The 26,023-nt window shown below is 42.1% G+C and overlaps 1 protein-coding gene across 2 annotated transcripts in view; it reads left to right on the forward strand.

The window, feature by feature from the left end:
* Window positions 1–26,023, forward strand: part of MYOF (myoferlin) — a 517,119-nt gene that overhangs the window by 410,008 nt on the left and 81,088 nt on the right. For both annotated transcript variants that reach the window (XM_040361780.1, XM_040361785.1), the window contains 3 exons: window positions 2,647–2,812; window positions 4,684–4,760; window positions 16,970–16,981. In XM_040361780.1, coding sequence (XP_040217714.1) covers window positions 2,647–2,812; window positions 4,684–4,760; window positions 16,970–16,981 — 255 coding nt within the window. The remainder of the gene's footprint in view (window positions 1–2,646; window positions 2,813–4,683; window positions 4,761–16,969; window positions 16,982–26,023) is intronic.

Here is a 26,023-nt window from a genome sequence, read left to right on the forward strand (position 1 = left end):
ATTCTGTTAAAAAACGAGTAAATACCTATTAAATTCCTTCATCTATAGCACCTCCGGCGTTCTAGTTTCTGTTCTTTCACTTTCTGGTTTGCGGCGCTCGTTCCTGTAAGAACTACATTTCCCAGTATGCATTAAGCCACGCCCAGTAATTCACACCTCCTTGAAGTCTCTAACACGTAGAGAGCGTCCTGCCGCACAGATGTAGTTCCCAGGAGGGGGCGAGCACGTCACTGACCACCACAGTAAAGCCTTCCTTCACGGTGGTGAGTAACAATCGGACAAGCAGGAAGTGAACAGAAAAGAAATGGAGCAACTTCTAAGCAAAAACGAACAATGAGGAAGTGAAAAGAGGAATGTCTGCAGGTAAAGGATGCGTATTATGAAAAAAAAAAAATTTCCTTTACAACCCCTTTAAATCAAGATAATATCAAAATTAAACAGTGCATATAAATCGCTATCTAATGCAATACTCCTTAAATCCAGTGAGATAAAAAACAAAATTCCCAAAAATCTGAAAAAAAAAAACCTTTTGCAAAATTATGTATTCTACAAGTCCAATCAATTGTATTGTTCATATAGTTATCCACCGTGCTCGAATCAATTGTGCATCCAAAAAAGCTTTTGTGATTTACCACCACCTTCCAATTTAAATGCTTGCAAGAAAGCAGAAATAAAAACGCCTTTGTATATTTAACACCCAGTATATCATGGTTCCACCAGGGTAGAGTTATATTCTTGTTTCTCCAATGTGGCTTCTTATGTACTCATAAAAAAAAAGCAGCCATCATTGTGCAAAATTCCGCATTTAATTTTAATTTGTGAAAGGTTTAAAAGTTTACACTCGCATGCATATGTGCCCTAGTCCAGCGTTCCAGTAATGACCACTCTGTATGCAGGGAATCAGCGTGCAGTTCATGCCTCAATGTGAGCGTGGTTCATAGGCAGGATGTGATGTCGGCGTCGCACAATTAGCCTTTTGGTACATCACCTTTACCCTGAGCTTCTTTATAGCAAGGTAGTAGTCGTCTTGGAGGTGTTTGGGGTCGTTATGTTAGAATACTGCCCTGCTGCGCAGTCTCTGAAGGGAGGGGATTATGCTCCGCTTCAGTATATCACAGTACATGTTGGCATTCATGGTTCCCTCAATGAACTGTAGCTCCCCAGTGCCAGCAGCACTCATGCAGCCCCAGACCATGAAACTCCCACCATCATGCTTGACTGTAGGCAAGACACACTTGTGTTTTGTACTCCTCACCTGGTTCCTGCCACGCACGCTTAACACCATCTGAACCAAATACGTTTAGCTTGGTCTCATCAGACCACAGGACGTGGTTCCAGTAATCCATGACCTTAGTCTGCTTGTCTTTAGCAAACTGCAGGCTTTCTTGTGCATCTTCTTTTAGAAGAGGCTTCCTTCTGGGATGACAGCCATGCAGACCAATTTGATGCAGTGTATGGTCTGAGCATTGACCGGCTGATACCCCCCCCCCCCCCCCACCCCTTCAACCTCTGCAGCAATGCTGGCAGCGCTCATATGTCCATTTACCAAAGACAACCTCCGGATATGACGCTGAGCATGTGCGATCGACCATGGTGAGGCCTGTTCTGAGTGGAACCTGTCCTGTTAAACCGCTGTATGGTCTTGGCCACCATGCTGCAACTTGGTTTCAGGGTCTTGTCAATCCTTAATGTAGAGCAATAATTTTTTTTATTTTTTTTTAGATCCTCAGATCTTTGCCATGAGGTGCCATGTTGAACTTCCAGTGACCAGTATGAGAGAGTGAGAGAATACCAATTTACCCCACCTACTCCCTATTCACACCTGAGACCTTGTAACACTAACGAGTCGCATGACTGGATGTAAAATGGCTAATTGGGCCCAATTTTGAGGAAGTAAAACAAAACTGAAATCAACAGTGGTCATGATAGCCATCAGATTTCTCACTACATGTTTCATTAAAAAAAGCACAGCTACTCTGCATCTAAGCACCACAAACCAAAAACGCTATTTAATTTATTTTTAATCAAAGCAAACTCGCCCATCCATCCTAGCTCAGGCAGGCGTGCTTGATTAGGAAAACCCCTCCTCCTTTTCTGAGGACTCCTGGGATGTATGACATGTACCTAGGCCTGAAGTAACTGAAGAAATGTAAAAAAAAGTTTAAAGCAAGTAAATATGATATTTTCCTACCTATTTACTAATGCTAGCCGCATAGGGATTAAAAATGGTCCATGTTGTTTGAGAGAGTAAAGTTCCACCATAATAAGCAGCACAGTAGTGAGCCGTCAATCTGTGGATACGATTATGGACAGGAATCGCTCCTATTGTGTCTTGTTATTGCTTGATGTTTGCTATACAGTTTTTTTTTTTTTTGCCTGTCGTAAGTACCATAGGCCTTATGCAGGTGACATTTTGGTCCATTCTGTAGACGGTACACAGTTTCGGTTCAGACTTGCTTGAGCTCCCTGCTTCTGATCACACCACAGAATTTCATTTAGATTCAGATCAGGACTCGGGCAACACCTGTTTAAAATATGGATACATAACTTTAACAAGCTAGGCGTGTCTTATAAAATATTTTCCATGATGTTTTTTACCGTGGACGCCTATATCCTTTTAATTTGTGGATTTTCTTTTATCTGTAGCTTCTACCAAAAGACGAGATGTATGTTCCTCCCATAATTGTTAAAGTGATTGACCACAGACCCTTTGGAAGAAAGCCGGTGGTAGGACAGTGCACTATTGATTTACTGAAAAATTTCCGGTGCGATCCATACACTACAAGACCAGAAGATGCCGCAGAGTTAAGAGGTATGGAAATAAAGAGATTTTCTCATGCCTTGTACACACGACCAGTTTTCACGATGACAAAACTGCCATTTTTTATATTGGACGTGAAAACTGGTCGTGTGTAGGCTCCCTAGCAGTTTTCTCGATGAAAAAACTACCTGCAAAAAAATTGAAACTAGCTCTTTTTTTTCTCGTCTTATTTCCCGCCAGTCTTTTTCTCGTCGCGAAAAATGGTCCTGTGTATGCTTTTCCGAGGGGGAAAAAACGCGCATGCTCAGAATAAAGTATGCAGCCCAAAGGGTGGCGCCATTTGAAAGGAACTTCCCCTTTTATAGTCCTGTCGTACGTCACCACGCTTTGGTCGGACGTTTTTTTTTGCATGAACGTGTGTATGCAAGTCGGGCTGTAGAGGAATCACGTCGGGAAAAATTTCATTTTTTTTTCCTGCCGAGAAAAATGGTCGTGTGTACAAGGCGTCATGTGTACGGTCATTCATCTTCACACAGTTTTCTTGTCTCTCTTCCTTGAATAGTAAACCAATTTTAACAGAATGTTTGCTTTTATGACTCTTTCCTGTTTGTCATAAAAATAGAGATGTTTGTTGTTTTCCAGTATGTTAAAGGCTGTCGATTTTTAAAGCAAATTTTTCTGCATTTCTTAAATATTTATGTCGTTTCACCATGACAATTTTGGGAAGTGCTCATGGCAGATTAGTGTATAGTTTCAGCAGTATAAAAGAGCAGTAAAAGTCACTGGCGCCTATAACGGTAAATAGTGTGGGTGCAGAAATGTGGAATCTTGGGAAAAATTTGGCATGTTAGGAATGTGAGAATGCACTCAAAGTTGTATTTTTCCAGAATTTGGATATTTCAGTTCTTTTTACTTTGGTTGTTAGAAAGTTGGCTTAGATGGTGTTTGGCTGTCTTGGCACAAGTGGGATGCCCGAAGGTCGGTCCCAATTATAGATCATCCATCCATGCATATTTTATGCCACTGAATAAATATGCTTGACTTACCTGCCACTGGATTATCTCAGAGGAAAACAATAGTGATAGGCCAAGGAAATCCATCATACCATTTTATTTCCCCCCCCCCCCCAGGGATCCTTCAGGTAGAGGTTTCTTGGGACAAGTTGCTGAGTGCTCTCAGGCACACAATGGTTTTTCAGTCGGAATGGAATCAACCAGTCACCTTTTTAAGATTCTTTTATGTAAGACAATGACGTGGACATGGCTGCAATGGGCAAGAGATTTAATTTGCAGTTTACAAAAACTAAAGGGTGGCAAAGGGAATTTTTATACAAGGGCTTTTTCTGCCTAGAAGTAGTAATTTTTGTTCAAGCTGCTCTCTGGAAGTTTGATTATTCTGCACTTAACGTTTGGATAAGATTTGCTTTTTATTTTTTGAATATGCCAAGGGGCCTGTGGTGCTGTCGAAAAGACTCTTTGCATATGATGATTAATTTTTGGCTAACTGGGAAGTGCTGTTTAAATAAAAAGATTTGAAGATCAACAAAGTGCAACAATTTATACGCCAGTCAGGTATCTGAGTTTGCCAGGTTACAATGCTTAGGAAGCTAGACAAGAGAAATTGTGATACTGCGCTAACTAACTAAATAAAACAGAAAATAAATAAGCTGCAACAAAAATTGTGATATACACACAATATACAATCAGAAACAAAACAAATAAGTTGCGCTAACGTATTTGTTTTGTTTCTTAATGCTTAGGAAGCGCTTCATCATTGGATATAATGCAATGCATAGGCTAGCCATCATGTCACCAGTCGGTTATCCACTATTGGCAGTCTGTGACTAATGAAAGATAATTGGTGTTTGTAATAGGTTACAACACTTGTCCTTTGCAGATAAAGTCATATCTTTTCTCTTTCAGTTGCAATCTTGTCTTCTGCCTCTCCCCGTGATGTAGTCATCGATGTGGAGGACACTAGACCACTGCTGGCATCACAGGTAACGTGCTTTCACTTGAGTATTAGTGCATGATTTAAAAAAAAAAACTAGAATGTTGTCCATTTACCTAAAATAATGCTACACCGTCATGGCTGCTGTATGTTCACTTTAAAAACTGACATTGATGCATTTGACACATGTCCAGATCACGTTTTACATGTTCTCATTGTTCAGTTACCAACATTACCTGTCCTTACCCGGAATCCTTTTGTGTTCGTACTAGAATTTTTTTGTTCTAACCCCGGAGCTGGCATAGCAACAGAAGACAAAGGGCTTCATGATTGGAAGATCCATTACTACTGATTTTGTCCAACAAGCCAACCAGATTCACTTTGTTCTTTCTAGTGCATCAAAGCAGTCTCTCTCGCTGACACTTTCAATCATGAATTCCTGATCATCCCTCCATTTACAGTATGTTGTAAATAATCAATTATATCACACATAGCTGTGGTCCCCAATCTGCCTGCTTATGAGCCACACTCAAATATAAGAGATGGTGAGCCACACCAATTAGGGAAATTAGTGGTGATAAGATTTAGTGAACGCTAATCTCTACAACCAAAATGTCTCCTTTTTAGATGTAGTTTTAGGCTAAATTTGTATCTACTCTGTCAAGTGGCAAGTATTTAGACTTGGCAAGTACTGAGCACCTGCTCGGAGAATGCTAGAAATGACAACGAATCTAGTGGAGAGCCACATGTCTCTTTTTGGCAGCTGATTGGTGACCACTCAGTTATATTGGTGTTAATAGTTTTCCCTACCTCCCTGAACCATTCTGTACATTAACGGTCTCGCATACTGTAAAATCTAACCATTTTGATCCCATGATCCCAAAACTTTGATCCCAAAACTAAGCTTCCCTCAGAATTCCTAAAGTCCCATATAAATGTAAATTTTTTTTATGCCACTGGCATTCTCCTACAGAAGCAAAAAAAGTGGGACCTTTCTCACCTCCTAAAAAAGGAAAGTCCAAAAAAGGTAGTAAACAATGTGCATGTTTGTGTCATTCTGTCACTGTCATGGCTGGGTTCCAGAGCAGGTTTTGGTGCTTTATCCCTACAGTAGGTCTTTGATATATTTAGGATGAGCAAAAAGTTCTTCCCACCTATCAAAGACCGGTCTGCTTATGTTTGTGTGACAAATTGTTTAATCATGCCGATCAGTGGCGGCTGGTGCTCCATTTTTTTGAGGGGGCGCAAACAAAACCCCAACCAAACCCCCCCCCCCCCCCCCCCCCCAATGTCACTCACAGACAATGTGACCTGCATTTAGACAGAGGGATAGATTGGATAGGACAGATAGATAGATAGATAGATAGATAGATAGATAGATAGATAGATAGATAGATAGATAGATAGATAGATAGATAATCAGATAGATAGATAGATAATCAGATAGATAGATAGATAATTAGATAGATATATAGATAATTAGATAGATAGATAATCAGATAGATAGATAGATAGATAGATAGATAGATAGATAGATAGATAGATAGATAATCAGATAGATAGATAATTAGATAGATAGATAATTAGATAGATATATATATAATCAGACAGATAATTAGATAGATAGATATTCAATCTATCTGATTATCTATCTATCTAATCATCTGTCTGACTATCTATCTATCTATCTATCTATGTGACAGATAATTAGATAGATAGATAGATAGATAGATAGATAGATAGATAGATAGATAGATAGATAGATAGATAGATAGATAGATAGATAGATAGATAGATAGAAAGATAGATAGTCAGACAGATAGATAGATATTCAATCTATATATCTGATTATCTATCTATCTATCTAATTATCTGTCTGTCTGACTATCTATCTATCTATCTGACAGATAATAAGATAGATAGATAGATAGTCAGACAGATAATTAGATAGATAGATAATTAGACAGATAGATAGATAATTAGATAGATAGATAGATAGATAGATAAATAGATAGATAATCAGACATATAATTAGATAGAGATAGATAGATAGATAATCAGACAGATAATTAGATAGATAGATAGATAGATAGATAGATAGATAGATAGATAGATAGATAATCAGACAGATAATCAGGTAGATAGATAGATAGATAGATAATCAGACCGATAATTAGATAAATAGATAGATAGATAGATAGATAGATAGATAGATAATCAGACAGATAATTAGATAGATAGATAATCAGACAGATAATTAGATAGATAGATAGATATATAGACATATAATTAGATAGATAGATAGATAGATAGATAGATAGATAATCAGGCAGATAATTAGATAGAGATAGATAGATAGATAGATAGATAGATAGATAGATAGATAGATAGATAGATAATCAGACAGATAATTAGATAGAGATAGATAGATAGATAGATAGATAGATAGATAGATAATCAGACATATAATTAGATAGATAGATAGATAATCAGACAGATAATTAGATAGATAGATAGATAGATAATCAGACAGATAATTAGATAGATAGATATAGATAGATATATATATAGTCAGACAGATAGATAGATAATTAGACAGATAGATAGATAGATAGATAGATAGATAGATAGATAGATAGATAGATAGATATAGAGATAGATAGATATAGAGATAGATAGATAGATAGATAGATAGATAGATAGATAGATAGATAGATAGATAGATAGATAGACATATAATTAGATAGATAGATAGATAGATAGATAGATAGATAGATAGATAGATAGATAGATAGATAATCAGACAGATAGATAGATAATCAGACAGATAGATAGATAGATAGATAGATAGATAGATAGATAGATAGATAGATAGATAGATATACAGATAGAGACAGAGGGACAGAGAGAGAGAGAGAGAGAGAGAGAGAGAGAGAGAGACAGAGGGACAGAGGGACAGAGAGAGACAGATATAAGAGACAGATCGGGTGAAGCATGGCCCCCCCCCTCCACTCTCCACACTCGATCACAAGCTGACAATACATCCAGCAAGGTGCTGCTCTATGTGGAAGGAGTGGACACTGGACAGACACTGGGTTAAAAGAATAAATAAAGGGTTTTAACAAGAATATTTCACTTACCTCCATGTCCTGGAGCCAGAGAACTGAAACTGAAAGTGACACAGCCGCCCGCCCGGGAAAAGCACTGCTCATTTCCTAGCAGTGCAGAAGGAACCAATGTGAGGGGCTGGAGAGACACAGGACCAATGTGATTGGCTGGAGTGGCGTCCTGCACAGCGCCACTGAGCTTAAAAAAAAACTTGCAAATGAAACGTCTTGCTGCAGCATTGGCAGGACGTTTCAATGATGCCTATGCCTTAATATTTCACTGTTCCCGGCGCCCAGAGCCCGCCCCGAACACTTTAAAGGACCTTTTTTTTCTTAAAGGGCCAAAAAAAAAAAATTTTTTCATTTTTTTTTCATTTTTTTTTTCATTTTCTTTTGTTAATGGCTTTGGGGTGGGGGGGGGGCGGCGCCCAGGCGCCCCCTATGGACGGGCCGCCACTGATGCCGATGCATACTGTGTATCTGCATGCCATTTGCTGTGTACTTTCACAAGAACTATGACTTTTGTATTAAAATAAATAAAGTTTGAATCTGAGATGCAAGAGGTAGAACGACTCTTTGAGCATAGGCCATGGTTCTACCAGCAGCATAAGTGCTTCCAATCATCAGAGTTAGTTATACACAGAATGAAATTGCAGCAGGATGCAAACTGTTCTAATGCAGTAATGCTGCAATCAAGGAATGTGGGCGCTGGAAGAAGAGAGATGGTCACCACTATCTACTTCCTGTTGACTGGTCTCCTATCCTGTGCATCTTAGCAGAAAAGGGGCTCTTCTGAGAGGTCGGTTAGCTGCTTATTGTTAATGGCAGACTTTTTACAGTGTACAACAGAGCTTAAAGGGAAGCTATGTCTATAAAAATAGGTGTGCAGGCATTATTGGCTTGATTTTTAAAAGTGCAAGTTCTGGGGCTTCCATTCATAGCCTGGGATCACAGCTTGGTTACCTCCAGAAAATGCCTGCATACTGCTTGCACAAATGCAGTCATTGACTTGATATTCAGTTAAGCTAGGACTAAGATGACAGACCCTGGTCTTGGCATTTAAAAGCCAAGTCAAGTTGGCCATAAATGGTTCATTTTTTTTTTATTTATTTTTTTTCGATCGCACTAGGATATTGTATTCTGACAGTGGGGGACCATCTCTGTTGGAACAAACTGATCAACAGCTGTAACTGCTGATCTCTCTCTAAAAACAAAAAAAGAACTTCCCTTTAACAGAAGTCAATCAAATGATCAACTTCTGTGGAACAGTGATGGTCACACATTGATTGAACTTCTTCCAGTCCCTGCTGAAATGGGATCATTTTAATCAGTGTATGGCCTGCTTTTGGCATGCCAACATCCAAGTTTTTGTCCTAATCGATTCAGTTAGAGGTTCTTATAGTGGTTTGGCACTGTGGCCTTGTAGCACTGGGGTACTAACCCACAGCCCCTCATTTGCTTCAGGCATTCTTTAGGCATATTTTGAGCATGAGTTGTTGCAAGGTGCTTTATACTGACAGTTATTTGCTAATGCCACATTTGGAGACTCTTTGGAATCGGTACTAATCCAGGATTTGGGTGATGGCTATCCGTTAATTATGTCCCCGTTAAGTAGGGCAGATGTTATCTAGACAGTCTCCTTATCAAGCTTTATTTACATACAGCATGCATGACTTATTTAACAATGTGGAGGTGTCCTGGTATAGAGTTTTAAGTAACATACCATTTTAACAGGTGGAGGGTTGCTATTTGATGTTTGATACTGTGATTTTTCTAGGGTAATTTTTACACATAGATAAATCTTGTGGGTGCACTAGTACCTTTTTTTTTTTTTTTTTAATGAATCGGGCAAGGACTAAGTGAAGAATGCCATATTTTATAATGCCCTATAGATTGTACTGAAGCACTAGATTCCCCAGTTTAAATCCCAGGACACTATATTCATGGAGTTTTTAAGGTTTGCATGGGTTTACTCCAGATGCTCTGCTTTCCTTCCACAATCCAAAGGCATGCTGGTAGGTTAATTGGCTCCTGTCCAAATTGACCCTAGAATGTGTGGGTATATATATATGTATGTATGTATGTATGTATGTATGTGTGCGCATCTTCCATAATCGTGATGGGTAGATTTTATTTTGAAATTTAGTGTGGTTGTTGTTTGTGTAACTGGAATGTTATGATTTGGTAATGTTTCTTGATAGTTGTATCTGGGTCAGCAATGACAGTCCTGCAACTGAAGATTTATAAATTAACTCGCTTGTGCCTAGCCCTAGAGACGCTATTGCTGATATGTTATATCCATACATATTTTTACTGTGCTTTTGTAGATTAAGCTAGACTTAGCCAGAAGTGACAACTACTGTTCATAAAAAGACCAGTCGTCTCTCCAATATTGCAGTGTTTGAATTTACCTATGCTCATGCATCTCTTTACATAAAATATACTTTGTGTTAAATGACTAAAGCTAGCCATAGATGGGTCAAAATTTGGTCAGTACAGCAGGGAATGGGCTTGTTGGAAATTTTTTGTGTAATCAGATCGATTAAGAGTCCCCGCTGTCAGTATACAATGGCACTTGGCTCTGAGAATTTGTTAATTTTTCTAAAGCCACTGTCTGATTGCAAAAAAAAGGACCCATGGATGACCAGCTTAAACATTTGCCAACTGTCATAGGGAAATTGTTCAGAACTGCACCTACTGGGTCAATTAATAACAATAAAAAGTGCTGTTTGTGTGTTTTTTATGTTTTTTTGTTTTTTATACCTTCTCTAGACAGTTTCTCCACCAACTGTAAGCAAAGTTTGTGATTTTATGCTTTTCCCATGCTGTGCTAGAAGGTAGTTTGCTATATCGACTATTAACTCTGTCCACTTAGTCTGTGTGTGTTTGTTTTTTTGTTTTGTTTTTATATGCCAAATTGCCTCAAGCAAATCCACCCAAGATGAATTTTAGCATTTTGGTGTGGTGAGACACATTTTGACAACCTTCATTATTGCATTAAATTATCACCCATTTTGTTAGCATGTTTGGCACTTCAGACTTGCTACTATTGCCATTATCTTGTGTCCCTTGCACATACTTTGTGGCAAACCAACTAAGAGGACACAGAAGGGGGAATGATCATCACAACTTGGTTAAAAAGTTAATCTGGGCTTTTCCCGGCCATGAAAGACCTACAAATCGACAGTAAAGATCTAGATAGGATCTGCTTTTATCCTCCCAAATAAACTGCGTAAGAAGAGAATCTAGAAAGTTTTTATCCGTTGTGTTCCAATTTTCAGCTGTTAAGCAGCATGTCAAGAGCAGTCGAAAAAATGACTTCACCGACCACAGTGCATGTATGTATAGTGTGTGAAGGATGCATCGATCAAAGCGTCTCCGGTTAGCACCAACACTGCTTGGGGTCCTGTGGTGGACGGATTTTGGAGAGAATTTTGAATAAAGAAAAAAACTCATGTGGCTCAGTTCCCGAAGCTATAATAATCAATACTTCACCCAATAATGCGGAAAAAGTTTTATTGCTTTAATAAGGATGGTTATGGCAAATAACACTGGCAAGAAAGCATAATGAATTTGTTACATAGTCTTCATTTTATTACACCACGCAGACGATCGATGCGAATATATTTTATCTATATAATTTTTTCAGTTTAATATCTCCAAAATCACCATCAGTGGTTTAATGGGGATTAATATCACTTAAAAAAAAGTCACACCATATCAGATGATGAGCAGACATTAGTACTTGTGTGACTGGATACACCATCACTATGGAGCTTATATTTTTTGTTTTCTGTACTATTGATTTATCTTTTAACAATGACATACAAGAAGAAGCTGTTTTTGTCTGTTGAATTAAAGCATATGCAAACCTAAAAACAATAATATAATATATTTCAGTCCTTAGATGGGAGTGCGGGCCTTTTCCCCCTTTTTTTATTTTCACCTGGTATTTTTCAAATAACACACTTTCTGGCCTTTTGCATCTGCACTCATTTCTCAATTGTGTCTATGGAAGGGAGCCTAATGCCCCGTACACACCATCACTTTATGTGATGAAAAAAAATTACGTTTTTAAAAACGTCACTTTAATTGACCGTGTGTGGGGGAAAACGTTGTTTTATGTCTTCTAAAAAACGACAAAAAAAAATTGAAGCATGCTTCAATTTTATGTGTCGTTTTTAAAAACGTCAACTTTTACTTCACAGAAATTGACCGTGTGTAGTAAAAAACGTCGTTTAAAACGACGTTTTTTCACCCGCGCATGCCCAGAAGCTACTTATGAAGCAAGCTTCAATGGAAAAAGTGGTGAGAACGTAACCTCGCTTTGCTAGAACATTGTGAGAAAAACGATGGTGTGTAGGCAACTTTGTCTTTGAAAATTGAAGTTTCAAAAACATTTTTTACTTCACAGAAAATGTCGTTTTTTTTTTATCACATAAAGTGATGGTGTGTACGGGGAATTAGTTGTCATCCAAGCTGGACTTTTCTGCTTACAGGAAGTGACAAGGACACTGCTCTTTAGCAGGATCAGCAGGTATTTTTTGTGTTTGCTGAAAATGTTTTTAACCTGAAAAATAAGCAACTAATGCAGCCACCAAGTCAAAGGTCCAATAAGCTGCAATATATTAACTTGATTCTAGGTTTACCTATGCTTTAACGAACCATTAAGTAACCTGACAAAATACATATTCACACTCTGTGTTGTGCCAGGTACGCTTACATGTACAGTATTTTGCATGAATATAAACATTCTGTAGCTGATGGAATTAAAGGTCATGCAGTCCTACTGTAGTTGGGAATATTTTTGAGATGTAGGCTATTTGACCACTTTTTTTTTTTTTTGACTGGAAACTAATAGTTCTCATTTGTTCTCATTTGCCAAGCAGAGGTACTCCATTTATTTATACCCTTTTGTTTCAATGCTCAAGGCTCTTCAACAATACCTGTTTTCTACCTGTCTTTAGATAATTACACCCTGTTCATGTATCTGCATCCAGGGCTGGACTGGGAGTAAAAACCAGCCCTGGAAAACATTTCATACCAGCCCCATAGCATTATTATACCAGCCCAACATCATAACGTCATTATTTTTTTGTTCATAAAAGAGAAAACCATATATTTTAAATAAACATTTAAAGAGCGTATTATATAAAGATAAGACAGATATGAAAGCACATAGGGCTAGGGAGATATATATATATATATATATATATATATATATATATATATATATATATATTACACAGTGGAACCTCGGATTACAAGCATAATCCGTTCCAGGAGAATGCTCGTAATCCAAAGTGCTCACATATCAAAGTGAGTTTCCCCATTGAAGTTAATGGAAACGAAAATAATTTTGTTCCGCATTGACTTCAATTGCATGCAATACCGCATGTTGCCAGAGGTGGGGGGCGCCGGAGAGCATCGGAGACACTTGGAAATGTCACTTGCCACTTGTCACCAGATTCAGCATGTCACTTGCCACCAGATTTAGTGTCACTTGCCACCCATCCCGTCACCAGATTCAGCGTGTCACTTGTCACTTGGACTGGGAGACAGCAGGGGGACTGGGCGACAGCAGGGGGACTGGCTGACAGCAGAGGACTGGGCGACAGCAGGGGACTGGGTTACAGAGGACTGGGCGACTGGGTGACAGAGGACTGGGTAACGGGACTGGGTGACACCAGGGGACTGGGTGACACCGGGGGACTGGGTGACAGCAGGTGACTGTGTGACAGCAGGGGACTGGGTAACAGGGGACTGTGTGACAGCAGGGGACTGTGTGACAGCAGGGGACTGTGTAACAGGGGACTGTGTGACAGCAGGGGACTGTGTGACAGAGGACTGTGTGACAGAGGACTATGTGACAGAAGGGTACTGGGTAACAGGGGACTCGGGGACAGGGGACTGGGTGACAGCAGGGGACTGGGTGACAGCAGGGGACTGGGTGACAGCAGGGGACTGGGTGACAGCAGGGGACTGGGTGACAGCAGGTGACTGGGTAACAGCAGGGGACTGGGTGACAGAGGGCTGGGTGACATCAGGGGACTGGGTGACATCAGGGGACTAGGTGACATCAGGGGACTGGGTGACATCAGGGGACTGGGTGACAGGGGGCTGGGTGACAGAGGGCTGGGTGACAGGGGGCTGGGTGACAGGGGACTGGGTGACAGGGGGCTGGGTGACAGGGGACTGGGTAGAGAGACATTATACAGTCCAGATTACAATTTTCAGGGACAGAAAAGGTGACAGAGAAAGGGGGGTGCAACCCCCCTCTCTCTCTGTCACCTTTGCTGCCCCTGCAAATTGTAATCTGGACTGTATAATCTCTTTCACCATTCCATGGTCAACCACCCCCCCTCCCCTCTCTGAGATTATTAGACAGACTGTTCAGACAATTTAGATTTTCCAGGGGCAACAAAGGTAGGTAGGTGGCACTGGCAGAGAGAGGAGGGGGGCCCGGGGGGTGCACCGTTATATGGTGAGAGAGTCAAGAGAGATACAGCAGGATTTCTAATCTTTTTTTCCTCACCTTGTGCTCCAAGGGTGGCCGACCCACGTGTTATCTTCTTCTCCTCTGCGGCTGAAGACAGACACATGAGTCACGTGACTCTGCACTGGGCGGTGCTGGTGCCGCACAGGAAGAAGGAAGAACTTCTGACCTTCGTTTCTTCTCCTGCTCGGCTCCTCCCCTCCCTCAGACCACGTGACACGATCGCTCCAACTCCAAGGGCAAAGACAGTCCACACAGCCGCGAAAGAGCAGCGGCGAGCATGGCGGCCGCAAATCGCCGGCGGCCGGCCGCCGCTGCTTTTAAAAACATACACTGATTATGTCACATCATGTGAGTGAGGTGAGAGGACATTACCAACCAGTCACTGGAGAGGGCTAATTGAAAAGTGCGGCCGCGATGTCATGGCGGCCGCCGCCGTGGCCCGGCCACACAGGCAGCTAAACTGGTTGGTTTTTGACAGACAGCAGGCGGCCTACTGGGAATTTTCCCGCTATCCCGGTAGGCCAGTCCGGCCCTGTCTGCATCTTGAAAATGCACTATAAATATGTGATGTTTGGTGCTTTTGAAAGATAAAACATCCATGTGTCTAAACTTGGAAACTCATGATTTTGTGGATGTACGCCGCATGTAATCACATCTATCAAATATGAGCGAAGCTAAATAAAACGTTCAGTTATTATATACAGTTACCCCTGCAATAACATGGCAATATGTGACTAAGATCTGACAAATGTTTACTGTTGTAAGTCCAGACTAGAAAATCAGTTATGTGAATAGGCTTAGTAAAAGAATAATAGTCCATTGAATATACATTCAATTATAATGAGACTTTTTTACATTTAGGAAAAGATCTATCAAAATTAACAAATCTGTCGGCTAAAATTAAAAACAAGCATTTCTTAGCTTGGCTAAAGCTTGAGTTCTTCGGTCTCTTGGGTTGCACTTGGGTGGGACCCCTGCACCATTGTGTCCAACTTTGCCAGGTCACAGAGTAACCACAGGCCTTCCCCCTGCAGAACTGTGTGGGCTAAGAACCTGGAAAACTGACACTAAATGTGGGGCAAAATATAAAGTGAGTCCAGTGTTTCAACATACTTCTGAGCAATAGGCATTTTAATTCACAAGCTAGCAATACACACCAAATTGTGGCTGATTCTTGCTTAATTGGGCAAAATCCAGGCTATTTGTGGCACTGTAGCAAATTCTCCTGTGAACAGTAGCTGTATCCAATTAGATGCAGTTACTGTTCAGGCTGCGGGTGGCAGCTATCGGAATACAAAAGCCAGAAGGAGATTTTTCTTCATTCGAATGGGGCAATCAAGTTATTTCTATAATTCAGTGGTACACCCTATAAAGTCTTATGCCGCGTACACACCATCGTTTTCTGCGATGGAAAAATGCGACGCTTTATGTGCTTTAAAAAAACGTCATTTTTCAAACTTCAATTTGAACAACGACGTAGCATACACACCATCGCTTTTTCACAACGCTCTAGCACAGCGCAGTTCCGTCAATCACGCACGACGTCACTATAAAGGGTCGTTTCCATGCGGAAGACGGCCTCTTTTGCTGATATCGTGTTGCTGCGTGTTAGTAAAAGTTTGGTGAGATACGATTCGTGATTTTCAGTGACTGTGCTTTAAATTTCGTTTTCTTGTCTATAAGCTGAAAAACACCTTAACGAATGTGCTGATTCCATTCTGAACAGTCGTTTTACATGAATGAGCGCTGCCGTCTCCTAACTTGCTTCTGAGCATGCGCGGGCTTAAATCAACGTTTTTACGTACACACGGTCAATGTTTAGAACACAGAAAACGACGTCGGCCAAAAACGACACATAAAATTGAAGCATGCTTCAATTTTTTTCTGTCGTTTTTTAGAAGACATAAAACGACGTTTTTGCCCACACACGGTCAATTAAATTGACGTTTTTGAAAATGACGTTTTTTTCCATCGCAGAAAACGATGGTGTGTACGCGGCATTATACATATTAATGGTGAGCTTTAATCCTTCTCCTTTCCATGAATTTCTCTATTTTGTCTGTGGGCCTGAATAAGAATTTTTTTTGTAGCTTTAGATTTTCAGAACCATTAAAAAATGAGCTTTGACAACATGAGGCTATCCATGTGAGATCTGTGTTTTGGCAAAATGGGCACCAGATGAGTAATTCAAAAACCGATTGTGCATCTGTGCATTTAAGTGATCGGAACTAAGAGTATGTAATTCACCAGCAGAACCCATTCTCCATTCTACCACTTTCCATAATTAATTATTTTTGTTTGGGGTCAATAAAAGGTAAGTCTTCTCTTTCATGGTTATGGAGCCAAACATTTCTATATCTGTTGCATTCCGATTTTCATAATGCTGGTTTATTACATACAAACACAAGTAATTTGTAAGAAATTAAATCAACTATATTGTATTGTATAATGCAAGACTTAAAAATCATGATTCTGCTTGCGTTTTGTGTTTGAATGTAATAAACATATACACTTTACAATCTTGGAGTTATCTTGTGATTTGGTTAGCTGCCTTTGTCTTGTTTATCCTGTATTAATGTATCTTCATTTTTTTTTATTTTTTATTTTTTTATACTCTATTTTGCCTTTGGAACGTTTACTGCTCTGCTCCAGTTAAAAGAGAAGGTAAGAATTCTTAGTGTGTATTTTAGAGGATGTTTCCTGTCAAATACACTCTCTTTTTATAAGGCTTTGTATGTTATCGGCTACATTCAAGACAGACTTGGAGTGTAGCATTTAATACCTTTCCCTAATTTTATGTAATAGTTTTATGTAGTATTTCACACTGTTGCCTATTTTTATATTCAAAAATAACTTTAAAAATGTTTCTTGTCTTTGTGTCTGGACTAAAATGGACTATACACTAGTAGAATTATGTCCCAATTTGTTTTCAATTTGAAAACATTACTTCAATGTTCTAATCATTAGTGGGCCAAATTAATAAACATTTTTTTTTCTTGAACTAACTAACTTCTTACCATGTACAGGCATACCCCACTTTTAAGTACACAATGGGACCAGAGCATGTATGTAAAACGAAAATGTACTTAAAGTGAAACAATACCTTTTTTCACTTCTAGGGTGTAGTGGGGGGTCAGGGACTGTAGTTAAGGTCTCAGGGGCTGTAGTGGGGGTGTCAGAAGCTGTAGTTGAGGTCCCAGGGGCTGTAGTGGGGGTGTCAGGGGCACCCCGGAACAGGGCGGGCCATACTCTCGTAGCTTCAGCTCCTTCTACTGTGGCTGCAAAATGTCTGTACAGTACTTGTAAGGCACTTTACATACACTCGCGAGTAAGGACATACCCGTGAGTGTATGTAAAGTGAGTGTACTTAAAGCGGGGTATGCCTGTATATGGTTTCCATTCAGTTTAGTTCAATCGATTGTTAAAATCAAATTAAGTTTTAAAGTACTTTTGCATAGCATTTGTCAAGCCATCAAATGCACTGAAAATGTTTGTTAAATTGACTTGCATGGCCAACTTTGCTAACAGTAAATGTATCATTAATTAAATCGATTATGCTGATTAACTGTATTTATCATCCCTCTATAGCAGGGATATGCAATTAGCAGACCCCCAGCTGTTGCAAAACTACAAGTCCCATCATGCCTCGGTCTATGGATGTCATGCTTGTGGCTGTCAGTCTTGCTATGCCTCATGGGACTTGTAGTTCTGCAACAGCTGGAGGTCCGCTAATTGCATATCCCTGCTCTATAGATTGTTATAGGAGATGGGGGGAAAAAAGGCTTTTTAGTCGTTTACAGCCCTAAACTTTCATAAGTTCATGAGCTAAGGGTTCTAAATTGAGCTACACTGAGCAGTACTAGAGTTGCTGCTATTGATATTCACAGAACAGATTAGACATCTATTGTAATAATTCACTTAAAGGATCACTAAAGGATTTTTTTTTTTTTAGCTAAATGGCTTCCTTTACCTTACTGCAGTACTGGTTTCATGTCCTCATTGTTCGTTTTTGCTTTGAAGTTGCTGTAATTCTGCTGTGATCTCCACACTTTCTGCTTGTCTGGCTCCTTATGAAACATCTCATGGCAGCTTTTCACTGTGGTCCAAGCTGTGTGTCTAAAACTCCTCAGAACCAATCAGATTCATTTTAAAAACAAAACACTGCCCTGGATTTGTTTGTTTTTGTTCTGTGGGTCTCTTTACTTCACATAAACATGAAACCAGTTTAAAAACTAAAGTGAAACTACAGGCACATTATATGATTGAATTTAATCTTTTTTTAATCATTTTTAAAAGGAATCCGTTAACTTTTATGTCTCTATACCCTGTAAACAGTAATTTCATCAAAAAACATTTTTTCCTTTAGTGATCCTTTAACCCAGAGTTTGACAAAATTAGTTTGCATCTAGGATCCAGCTAAAAAAGTTAGGAATTTGTTTCTTTAATTTTTTTAGTATTGGGGTACTTTCACACTGGGGCGTCGCACGCATTGGCGGTAAAGTTTACCGTCGTTTTTGCCATGATTTTCAAAATATAGAATATAATAAAGCAATTATAAAAAAAAAAAAGGAAAAAAATATACCGTATTTATCAGCGTATACCGCACACTTTTTTGCCCTGGAAATCAGGGCAAAATCGTGGGTGTGCGATATACGCCGATACCCACTTCCTGCGCTGTTTAAACCACTCCGCCGACATATACCGAGTGCAGTACACTCGGATATATTCAGGCAGGCTCGGCTCCGCTCGCGGTCACGTCCTGTGTGTTCTTTACGCGAGAGGAGCTGAGCCTGCCCGACTATACCCGAATGTACTGCGCTCAGTATATGTCGGCGGAGTGGTTCAAACACAGTGCGGGGATCGGACACCACGATGGCCGCAGAAGAACGCCGGACCGGACAAGGCCGGCGATGGCCGCCGGACAAGACACCGACGAGGGGCATCCAAACTGTAAGTATTTCTTTTTTTTTCAGGGATTTTCCTTCTAGGTTGGGGGTGCGTGCTCTACACCGGGGCGCGTTATAGCAAGATAAATACGGTATAAAAAAAAACTGATTTATAAATTCTGCATCTAATTATTAAAAACAGCTTTTGCTGTGTGCCCAACATGCCGGCAAGCAGGGGATGACCTCTAGAGATTGGGCGATTTTGGCCCCCCCAAAAAATCAGCGATTTATAAAAAAAAAACTTGATTCACGATTCGAATAGTTATTTTTTTATCTTTTTTCCTGATGGCAATTGCTAGCATCTAATCACTGTTCTCCCGGTGGGGATGACTTCCCCAGACGCTCCACCGAGAGAACACAATGGCTCCGCGGGTGAAAATTCCCCATCAAAACTGCCTGTGTTGATGGGGGAATCAAGCGATTTTCTTTCCTACAAACTGTAATTGCAGGAAAGAAAACGGAAAATTGTATACTCACCTTTCCGTAATTTTCCTTTCCTGACGCATCTTCATGGCAGCACACACTGGGTTGTGACTCCGCCCCCACAACCTGACAGGATTGGTTAGCTATAAATTTGAAGGGGAGACGCCCCGCACCATTCTCTGTATATATCATAAAACAGCAGGGCGGGCATCTGTGTGCTGCCATGAAGATGCGTCAGGAAAGGAAAATTACGGAAAGGTGAGTATACAATTTTCCGTTTTCCTGACGCATTCATGGCAGCACACACTGGGAAATAACTCGCCAGTCGGGAGGGTGCAAGAAAACAGTAATATTTATTCTCTATAGCGCTGAGGAATTGTCTCTAAGAACAGATCTGCCAAAGTCGACGGTAGCCAGTGCGACGAGCCAGAATCGCAGGGGAACACGTGAGGTGCACGGTGGGCCGATGAGAGACAGCAATAATACAGTTCATCGGTTTACTCACGGTTAGCAGAAAGCCTCCCTGGGCCGGTCGCACAGTGAAAAGGGAAGACAGCACGAAATCCTCCGGGGCACGCTCTGCGATAGGGAAACGCCAGCCGAGATGGTGGTTGAGGTGCCCGTGATGACAGGGGTGTTTAGAGTGCTTGTGGCGGCTGGGTCCCTTGATGATATTTGTCGTGACGCCAGTACCGTTAATGGTGGTACAACCAGTTGTAGTAGCAATGTTGAAGAATGAGGTAGACAGTGGTAGAATACAACTCACAACTTTTACTGTGTCTGGTTTTGGTTGCAGTACAAACATCCAGTTAGAATACAGTCTCTGGGTAAATACAGGAATTCTGCTGATCCACTGCTAATAGGCTTTAGTAGGCCTGGACTCAGGCTGTGGTTCAGTATAATGCTTACTTGTGTCTGGTCCCTTTTGAATCCAGTGACATGGGTGAGGTTGCCGGAGGCTAATAAATCCTTCACCTTTATACTCAAAGGTCTTTGCTGCCGTTTGATGGCTTTTATCCTTTGATTTTAGCAGTTTAAATGTGTCCCTTCTCTGGACTGACCTTCTCTCACCTTCACATTCTGCTTTCCCTCTGCACACTGCTTCCTGTACTGAACAACTGACCACAGATAAGCCTGAGCTGGGATAGATATCCCAGAGTGGTGCTATCCCCATTTTGTGGTGGGAAGTATGAAGCACACCTGACCAGCCTATGAACAGTGATACCACAGGTATACAATGCAAAATGACATGCAATATAGCAATGACAAAGAAGTAATACTTTTGCAGATCCCACATGTCCTGAGTGGGACGCTGCACCAAGAAGAGCAGAATCCACTCTGTAGTGAGAAATGAAGATGTGTTGGGAAGACCAAGTTGCTGCTCTGCATATGGTTTCCGGTGAAGTTCCGCAATATGCTGCCCAAGAAGTGCCCACTGCCCCTGTCGAATGAGCCCTAATGCTCTTTAGGAGTCGTAAGTTGCTGGATGGAATAGGTCTCCCCGATAGCCCTAACAACCAAGAGGTAATGGTACGGGAGGTAGCTGGCTGACCTCGTCTGCTCCCGTGTAGGATAATTAAGAGAGAATCCGTCTTCCTGAGATGTAGCTGTGAATTAACTGGAGATGGTAGACTTGACATCCTAGGCATGGGACTCGCCCCTCTCATTCGTAAAAGACGGAAGGACGATGTCCTGGTTATAATGAAAGGAGGAAGTTACCATTGGGTAAAAATGGTCTGAGGGCTTCAGAACCACTCTGTCAGGGCAGAACACTAAATAGGGGTTCCGTAGCCATAAGTGCTTGTATCTCCGACGCCCTCTTAGCTGAGGTGATAGCAATACGGGAAGCCATCTTCAGAGCTAGGTTCCACGGTGAGACTAAGTTGAATAGAGAAAAGGGTGGATTGGACAGGGCCTCGAGTACTACACAGAGATCCCCTGTTGGAAAGGCTGGCCTCCTAGGTGGTCTGATCTTACGCAGGCCCTGAGGAACAGAGTGACCGGATGATGAAGAGCCCATCTAGTACCCGTCATGGCTGAAAGGGCGGATACTTGCACCTTCAGGGTACCCAAGCCCGGGCCCTTGTTAGGCCCTGACTGAAGAAATTCAAGAATTTGAGATGGGATTCCAATCTCTTTGCTGCGACGACACGAACCTCTCCCAGATCCTAGTATAGGTGACATCAGTGGAGCTCCTTAGAGCTTGTAATAAGGTTGATATTACTTCCTGAGAGTATCCTAGTTCCCCTAACCTAGCCCTCTCAACTTCCAAGCTGGCAAATGCAGCTTCTCTGGGCTGGATTGAAGAATTGCCTCTAATGTATGAGATCCCAGGTTACTGGAAGATGTATTGGAGGCCACGTACCTAGTTGTAGCAGGGTCGTAAACCATGGCCTCCTCGGCCGGAACGGTATTAGTACAATAACCGTGGCTGAGGACCTCCGAAGTCGGGACAGGAATCTTGTAATCCGAGAAGTTGGAAGAAAAATGTACCCCAGCTCGAAGCTCGATGGAAGAACTAGGCAGTTTGTCCCTTCGGCTGATGGAAAGTGGGCTCTGGACAGGAACCTCTGACACTTGGAGTTCTTTGGCGTGGCCGCTAGGTCGACTTCTGGTATTCCACAAGTTTTCGTAAGAATGGAGAATACCTGTTGGTTTAGGGACCATTCGTTGTTTGAAAGTGTCTCTCGGCTTAGGTAGTTGGCCAACGAATTCTGTGTTGCCGGGACGTATACTGCCCATAGATCTAACAGGTGCCCTTTCCAATATGGGCGAACTTCCTCTTGAAGCGTGCGACTCCTGATGCCCCCCTGTATCTGGATACATGAAACCACTACTTGTTGTCCATCCTGATCAGGACACTCTTCCCCTCTAGAAGAGGCGCAATGGCCTGGAGAGCCTGAAAGGCTGCTCTGAGCTCTAAAATATTTGACACTATGCCCTGAGCCCGAAAGTGCCACTGTCCTTGGCCTACTTGGTCTAGATAGTGTGGACCCCATCCCCCCTGGCTGGCGTCCGATGTTACTACTTCTGGACTTGGGGAAACTATTGGAATGGACTCCCTGAGGTTGGACGGGTGTTTCCACCACCATACTAATTGCTTTACCCAGTTCGGGATGTGAATGGTTTGGAGTATTGACGTTCCATTCCACTGCCTGAGAAAGGAGTTCTGTAAGACTTGCATGTGCCACAGGGGCCACTGTATCAAAGGTATGGATGCTGACATGGACCCCCGGGTACTGAGGCAGGCTCTGACAGTAGACGTCTGGATGATAGCAGATTCTGTATCTTCTGGAGTAAGGGCTTCAGCCTCTCTTGAGGGAGTTGCACCCGGTACAACCTGGTATATTATTCTGCCCCTAGGAACACCCTGACTTGCTGAATGCTCTGGGTGCTGAGGCGATGCCGAATGGGGGGCACCAAAATTGGAAATGAGATTGATAGATTGAGAACCGAAGGGACCTCTGGAAGGCAGGATGATCGGGACGTGAAGGTAAATGTCCGAAAAATCTAGAGATAGCATCCAGTCTCCCACGTCCACTGTCAACAAAATGGACTGAAGGCTTTTTCAATCTGAGGGCCTCTATTTTGATCGTCTGTTGAACCTCTTTAGGTCCAGGACTGGACATAGATCCCCTGTTTTTTTTTTTGTACCAGAATTAAAGGGGAATAAAACCCCCTCCCTTTCTGGTGCGGAGGTACTTGGTAGGCTGGAATGTGTTCCCTGGCAATGTGCCCATGAATTTCCAATTGTGACCGGTCTTGATAGAGGATAGTGTCCATGAATCTGTTATACGAGTTGCCCATATCCGAGCGAATCTCTTGAGTCTGGTGCCCACCTGAGCTGGGTGGGCAGACGGACCCTCAAAAAGGACTTCTGCTGTTCCCCGGCTGTGATAGCCTTGGCTTACTGTACCTACATGAAGGGGGGTCGAGTCTTCCAGTCCCTCCTAAATTCCCTGCCGGGACAGTAGGATCTAACATCCCTGTACTTGACAGGAAGATCGCGTCTGTAAGCGGGGCCCTTCTGGGGCTCTGGTCTCCTATCGGAGGGAATCAGCCCGGATTTTCCCCCTGTAACCTTGGAGATGGCCAAGTCCATCTTTGTGCCAAATACACTTGAGCCGCCATATGGAGTTTTGCACCAGTTGATTTTGATGCTGCCTCCACTATCCAGGGTCTCAGCCATAAGGCTCTTCCCAGCCATGAAGTCGCCCCCTCAGGAGCCGTAAGCCAACTTAATTTTCCTGCAGGGAGGAGAATATCTTCCCCTGGTCGGCTCCTTCTAGAATGGAATTCTCAACGTTGGCTGCCCATGCAGCGATAGTTTTAGCTACTGCCGCCGTGGTGATAGCCGGCCTACTAGCGTCTCCTGTCGTGGAGCAGGCTTTCTTCAGTTCTATATTGATTTTACGATCAAGAACGTCCCGGAAGGTAACTGCATCTTCAATCGGTAGAGAAACGTCTCTAGCGAGTCGCATTAAAGATGAATCGACCGTAGTTGCATTGATCAAAGAATTGATCTTAGACTCCCGCAAGGGGTACAATCTGCAAACTTGTTGCTCATACTGGGCCGCTTATGCGGTCTCCCCCACTCATCCTTTATGAGGTTTTCCAGCTCTTTGATGAAGGGAAATGATTCAGGACCCCCTTTTCAGCACCGGGAAATATTTCTGAACCTTCAGAGGTTCTGCCATAACCTCCTCCCAGCCGATCGCTTCCTCGACTGAATGGGCAAATGGTTCAACTAAAAGAAGAGACAGTCCGACGCCTGCTCACACTCCTCATTCTTAGAGAGGGTTTTTGCAGCCTGGCGTAACAGCCGGTGGTGGGCGATGTGCTTGGGGAAGGATCGCCCACAATTGATCCCTGTGGCGATTCTCCTAGGAGCTCAGTATCTACTCTGGCCTCCGAATCCTTGGTTACTTCAATGAAGCACGAGCGGCAGGCCAATTCCCCTGGCAAGGCTGGCGCCCCGCATATTTGGCAAACATTTGCTGTGGTGCGGGTAAGATAGCTCCGTCTGGGATGAAGGTAATCGTCTGCGGTGGGACCGACTATGATGGGAGTGGCTGTGACGCGAGCGGCTATGCCTTGATTGAAGAAAGCAAGAGGGTAACCTTGAGTGACTTGTTGCGCCTTCTGCCGGAAGCATGGCTAGAATCTCCCTCTGTGCCACAAACTTGCGTCTCTTGACCCGATAGGGCTACCAAAACTGTAGCGTCAGTGGCCAGGCTCTCTTTTTTGTCTCTTCTCTACTTACCACCTTCTGGACGGCCTCTATACCTGGTCAGCTGATGGTGGTCTGCGAGGGCAGTGGCCCCCATGAGGATAGCAGAGAGACAGCCCGGAAAGGTGGGAAAAAAGAGAGAAGGGAAAACCATTACAATATGTCCCCCCCCCCAACATTTCTATTTATTAAATATAATAATTTTATATACATATATCTATCCTTATTTTATTTTTTATTTTTTGGATTATATTAATTGTTTAATTATGGATATACTTTCTCCTATAATATGTTTTAAATTAATATATAAATGTATTATATCTTAAATCCTATTTGTTCCTTTTTTTTTTCTTTCTTTTTTTCTTTTTTTTGTGTAATCAATTGGCCCAGGCTGAACTGGGACGTGCCTGCACACACCTGGTGCAATCTTCACTCTGAGTAGAGCAGAGCAGCAGGACTGCAGCCAGAACTACAGAGCGATAGGACTTTTTTTTTTTTTTTTTTTTAAACGGCGCCGCCATTTGGAAGAGGGCAGAGGAGACAGGCGGCGTCATCACTGAGCAGTGTGCATGCGCAGAGCGCTGAGGGGTACGCGGCGGTGACCACGAGAGTATGGGGTGTCAGAGGAACCACAGGGCTCAGCAGAGCTGAGAAAAAAACAACAGGCAGACAAAGGTACAAAACGGACTAACCTTAGGTGGCAAATGTAATGATACAAATACCTTTGTGGAAGCACACACTGCACTGGAAGGAAAGACAGAGCGAAAGTGGGGGCCACTGCGAGATTTGAAGCTTCTTTAAAGCTTGCTACAGATGCCAGTATAATTCCAGAGCCCCTGAGACCACCAGAACGGGGGTTCCCACCATAAAGCTCATTTAGAGACTGTACAGGAGGGACTTCCAAACAGGAGAGGCTGAACCTGTTGGGTTGATCTGCGGTAAGAGGCATGCCTCTTGCTTGTTCGTCCAATCTGTCGGGTGAGGATAAAAAAAGAGAATGGTGCGGGGCGTCTCCCCTTCAAATTTATAGCTAACCAATCCTGTCAGGTTGTGGGGGCGGAGTCGCAACCCAGTGTGTGCTGCCATGAATGCATCAGGAAAATCGCT

Source organism: Rana temporaria, chromosome 8 (genome assembly GCF_905171775.1).
Source record: "Rana temporaria chromosome 8, aRanTem1.1, whole genome shotgun sequence".
Lineage (NCBI taxonomy): Eukaryota > Metazoa > Chordata > Amphibia > Anura > Ranidae > Rana > Rana temporaria.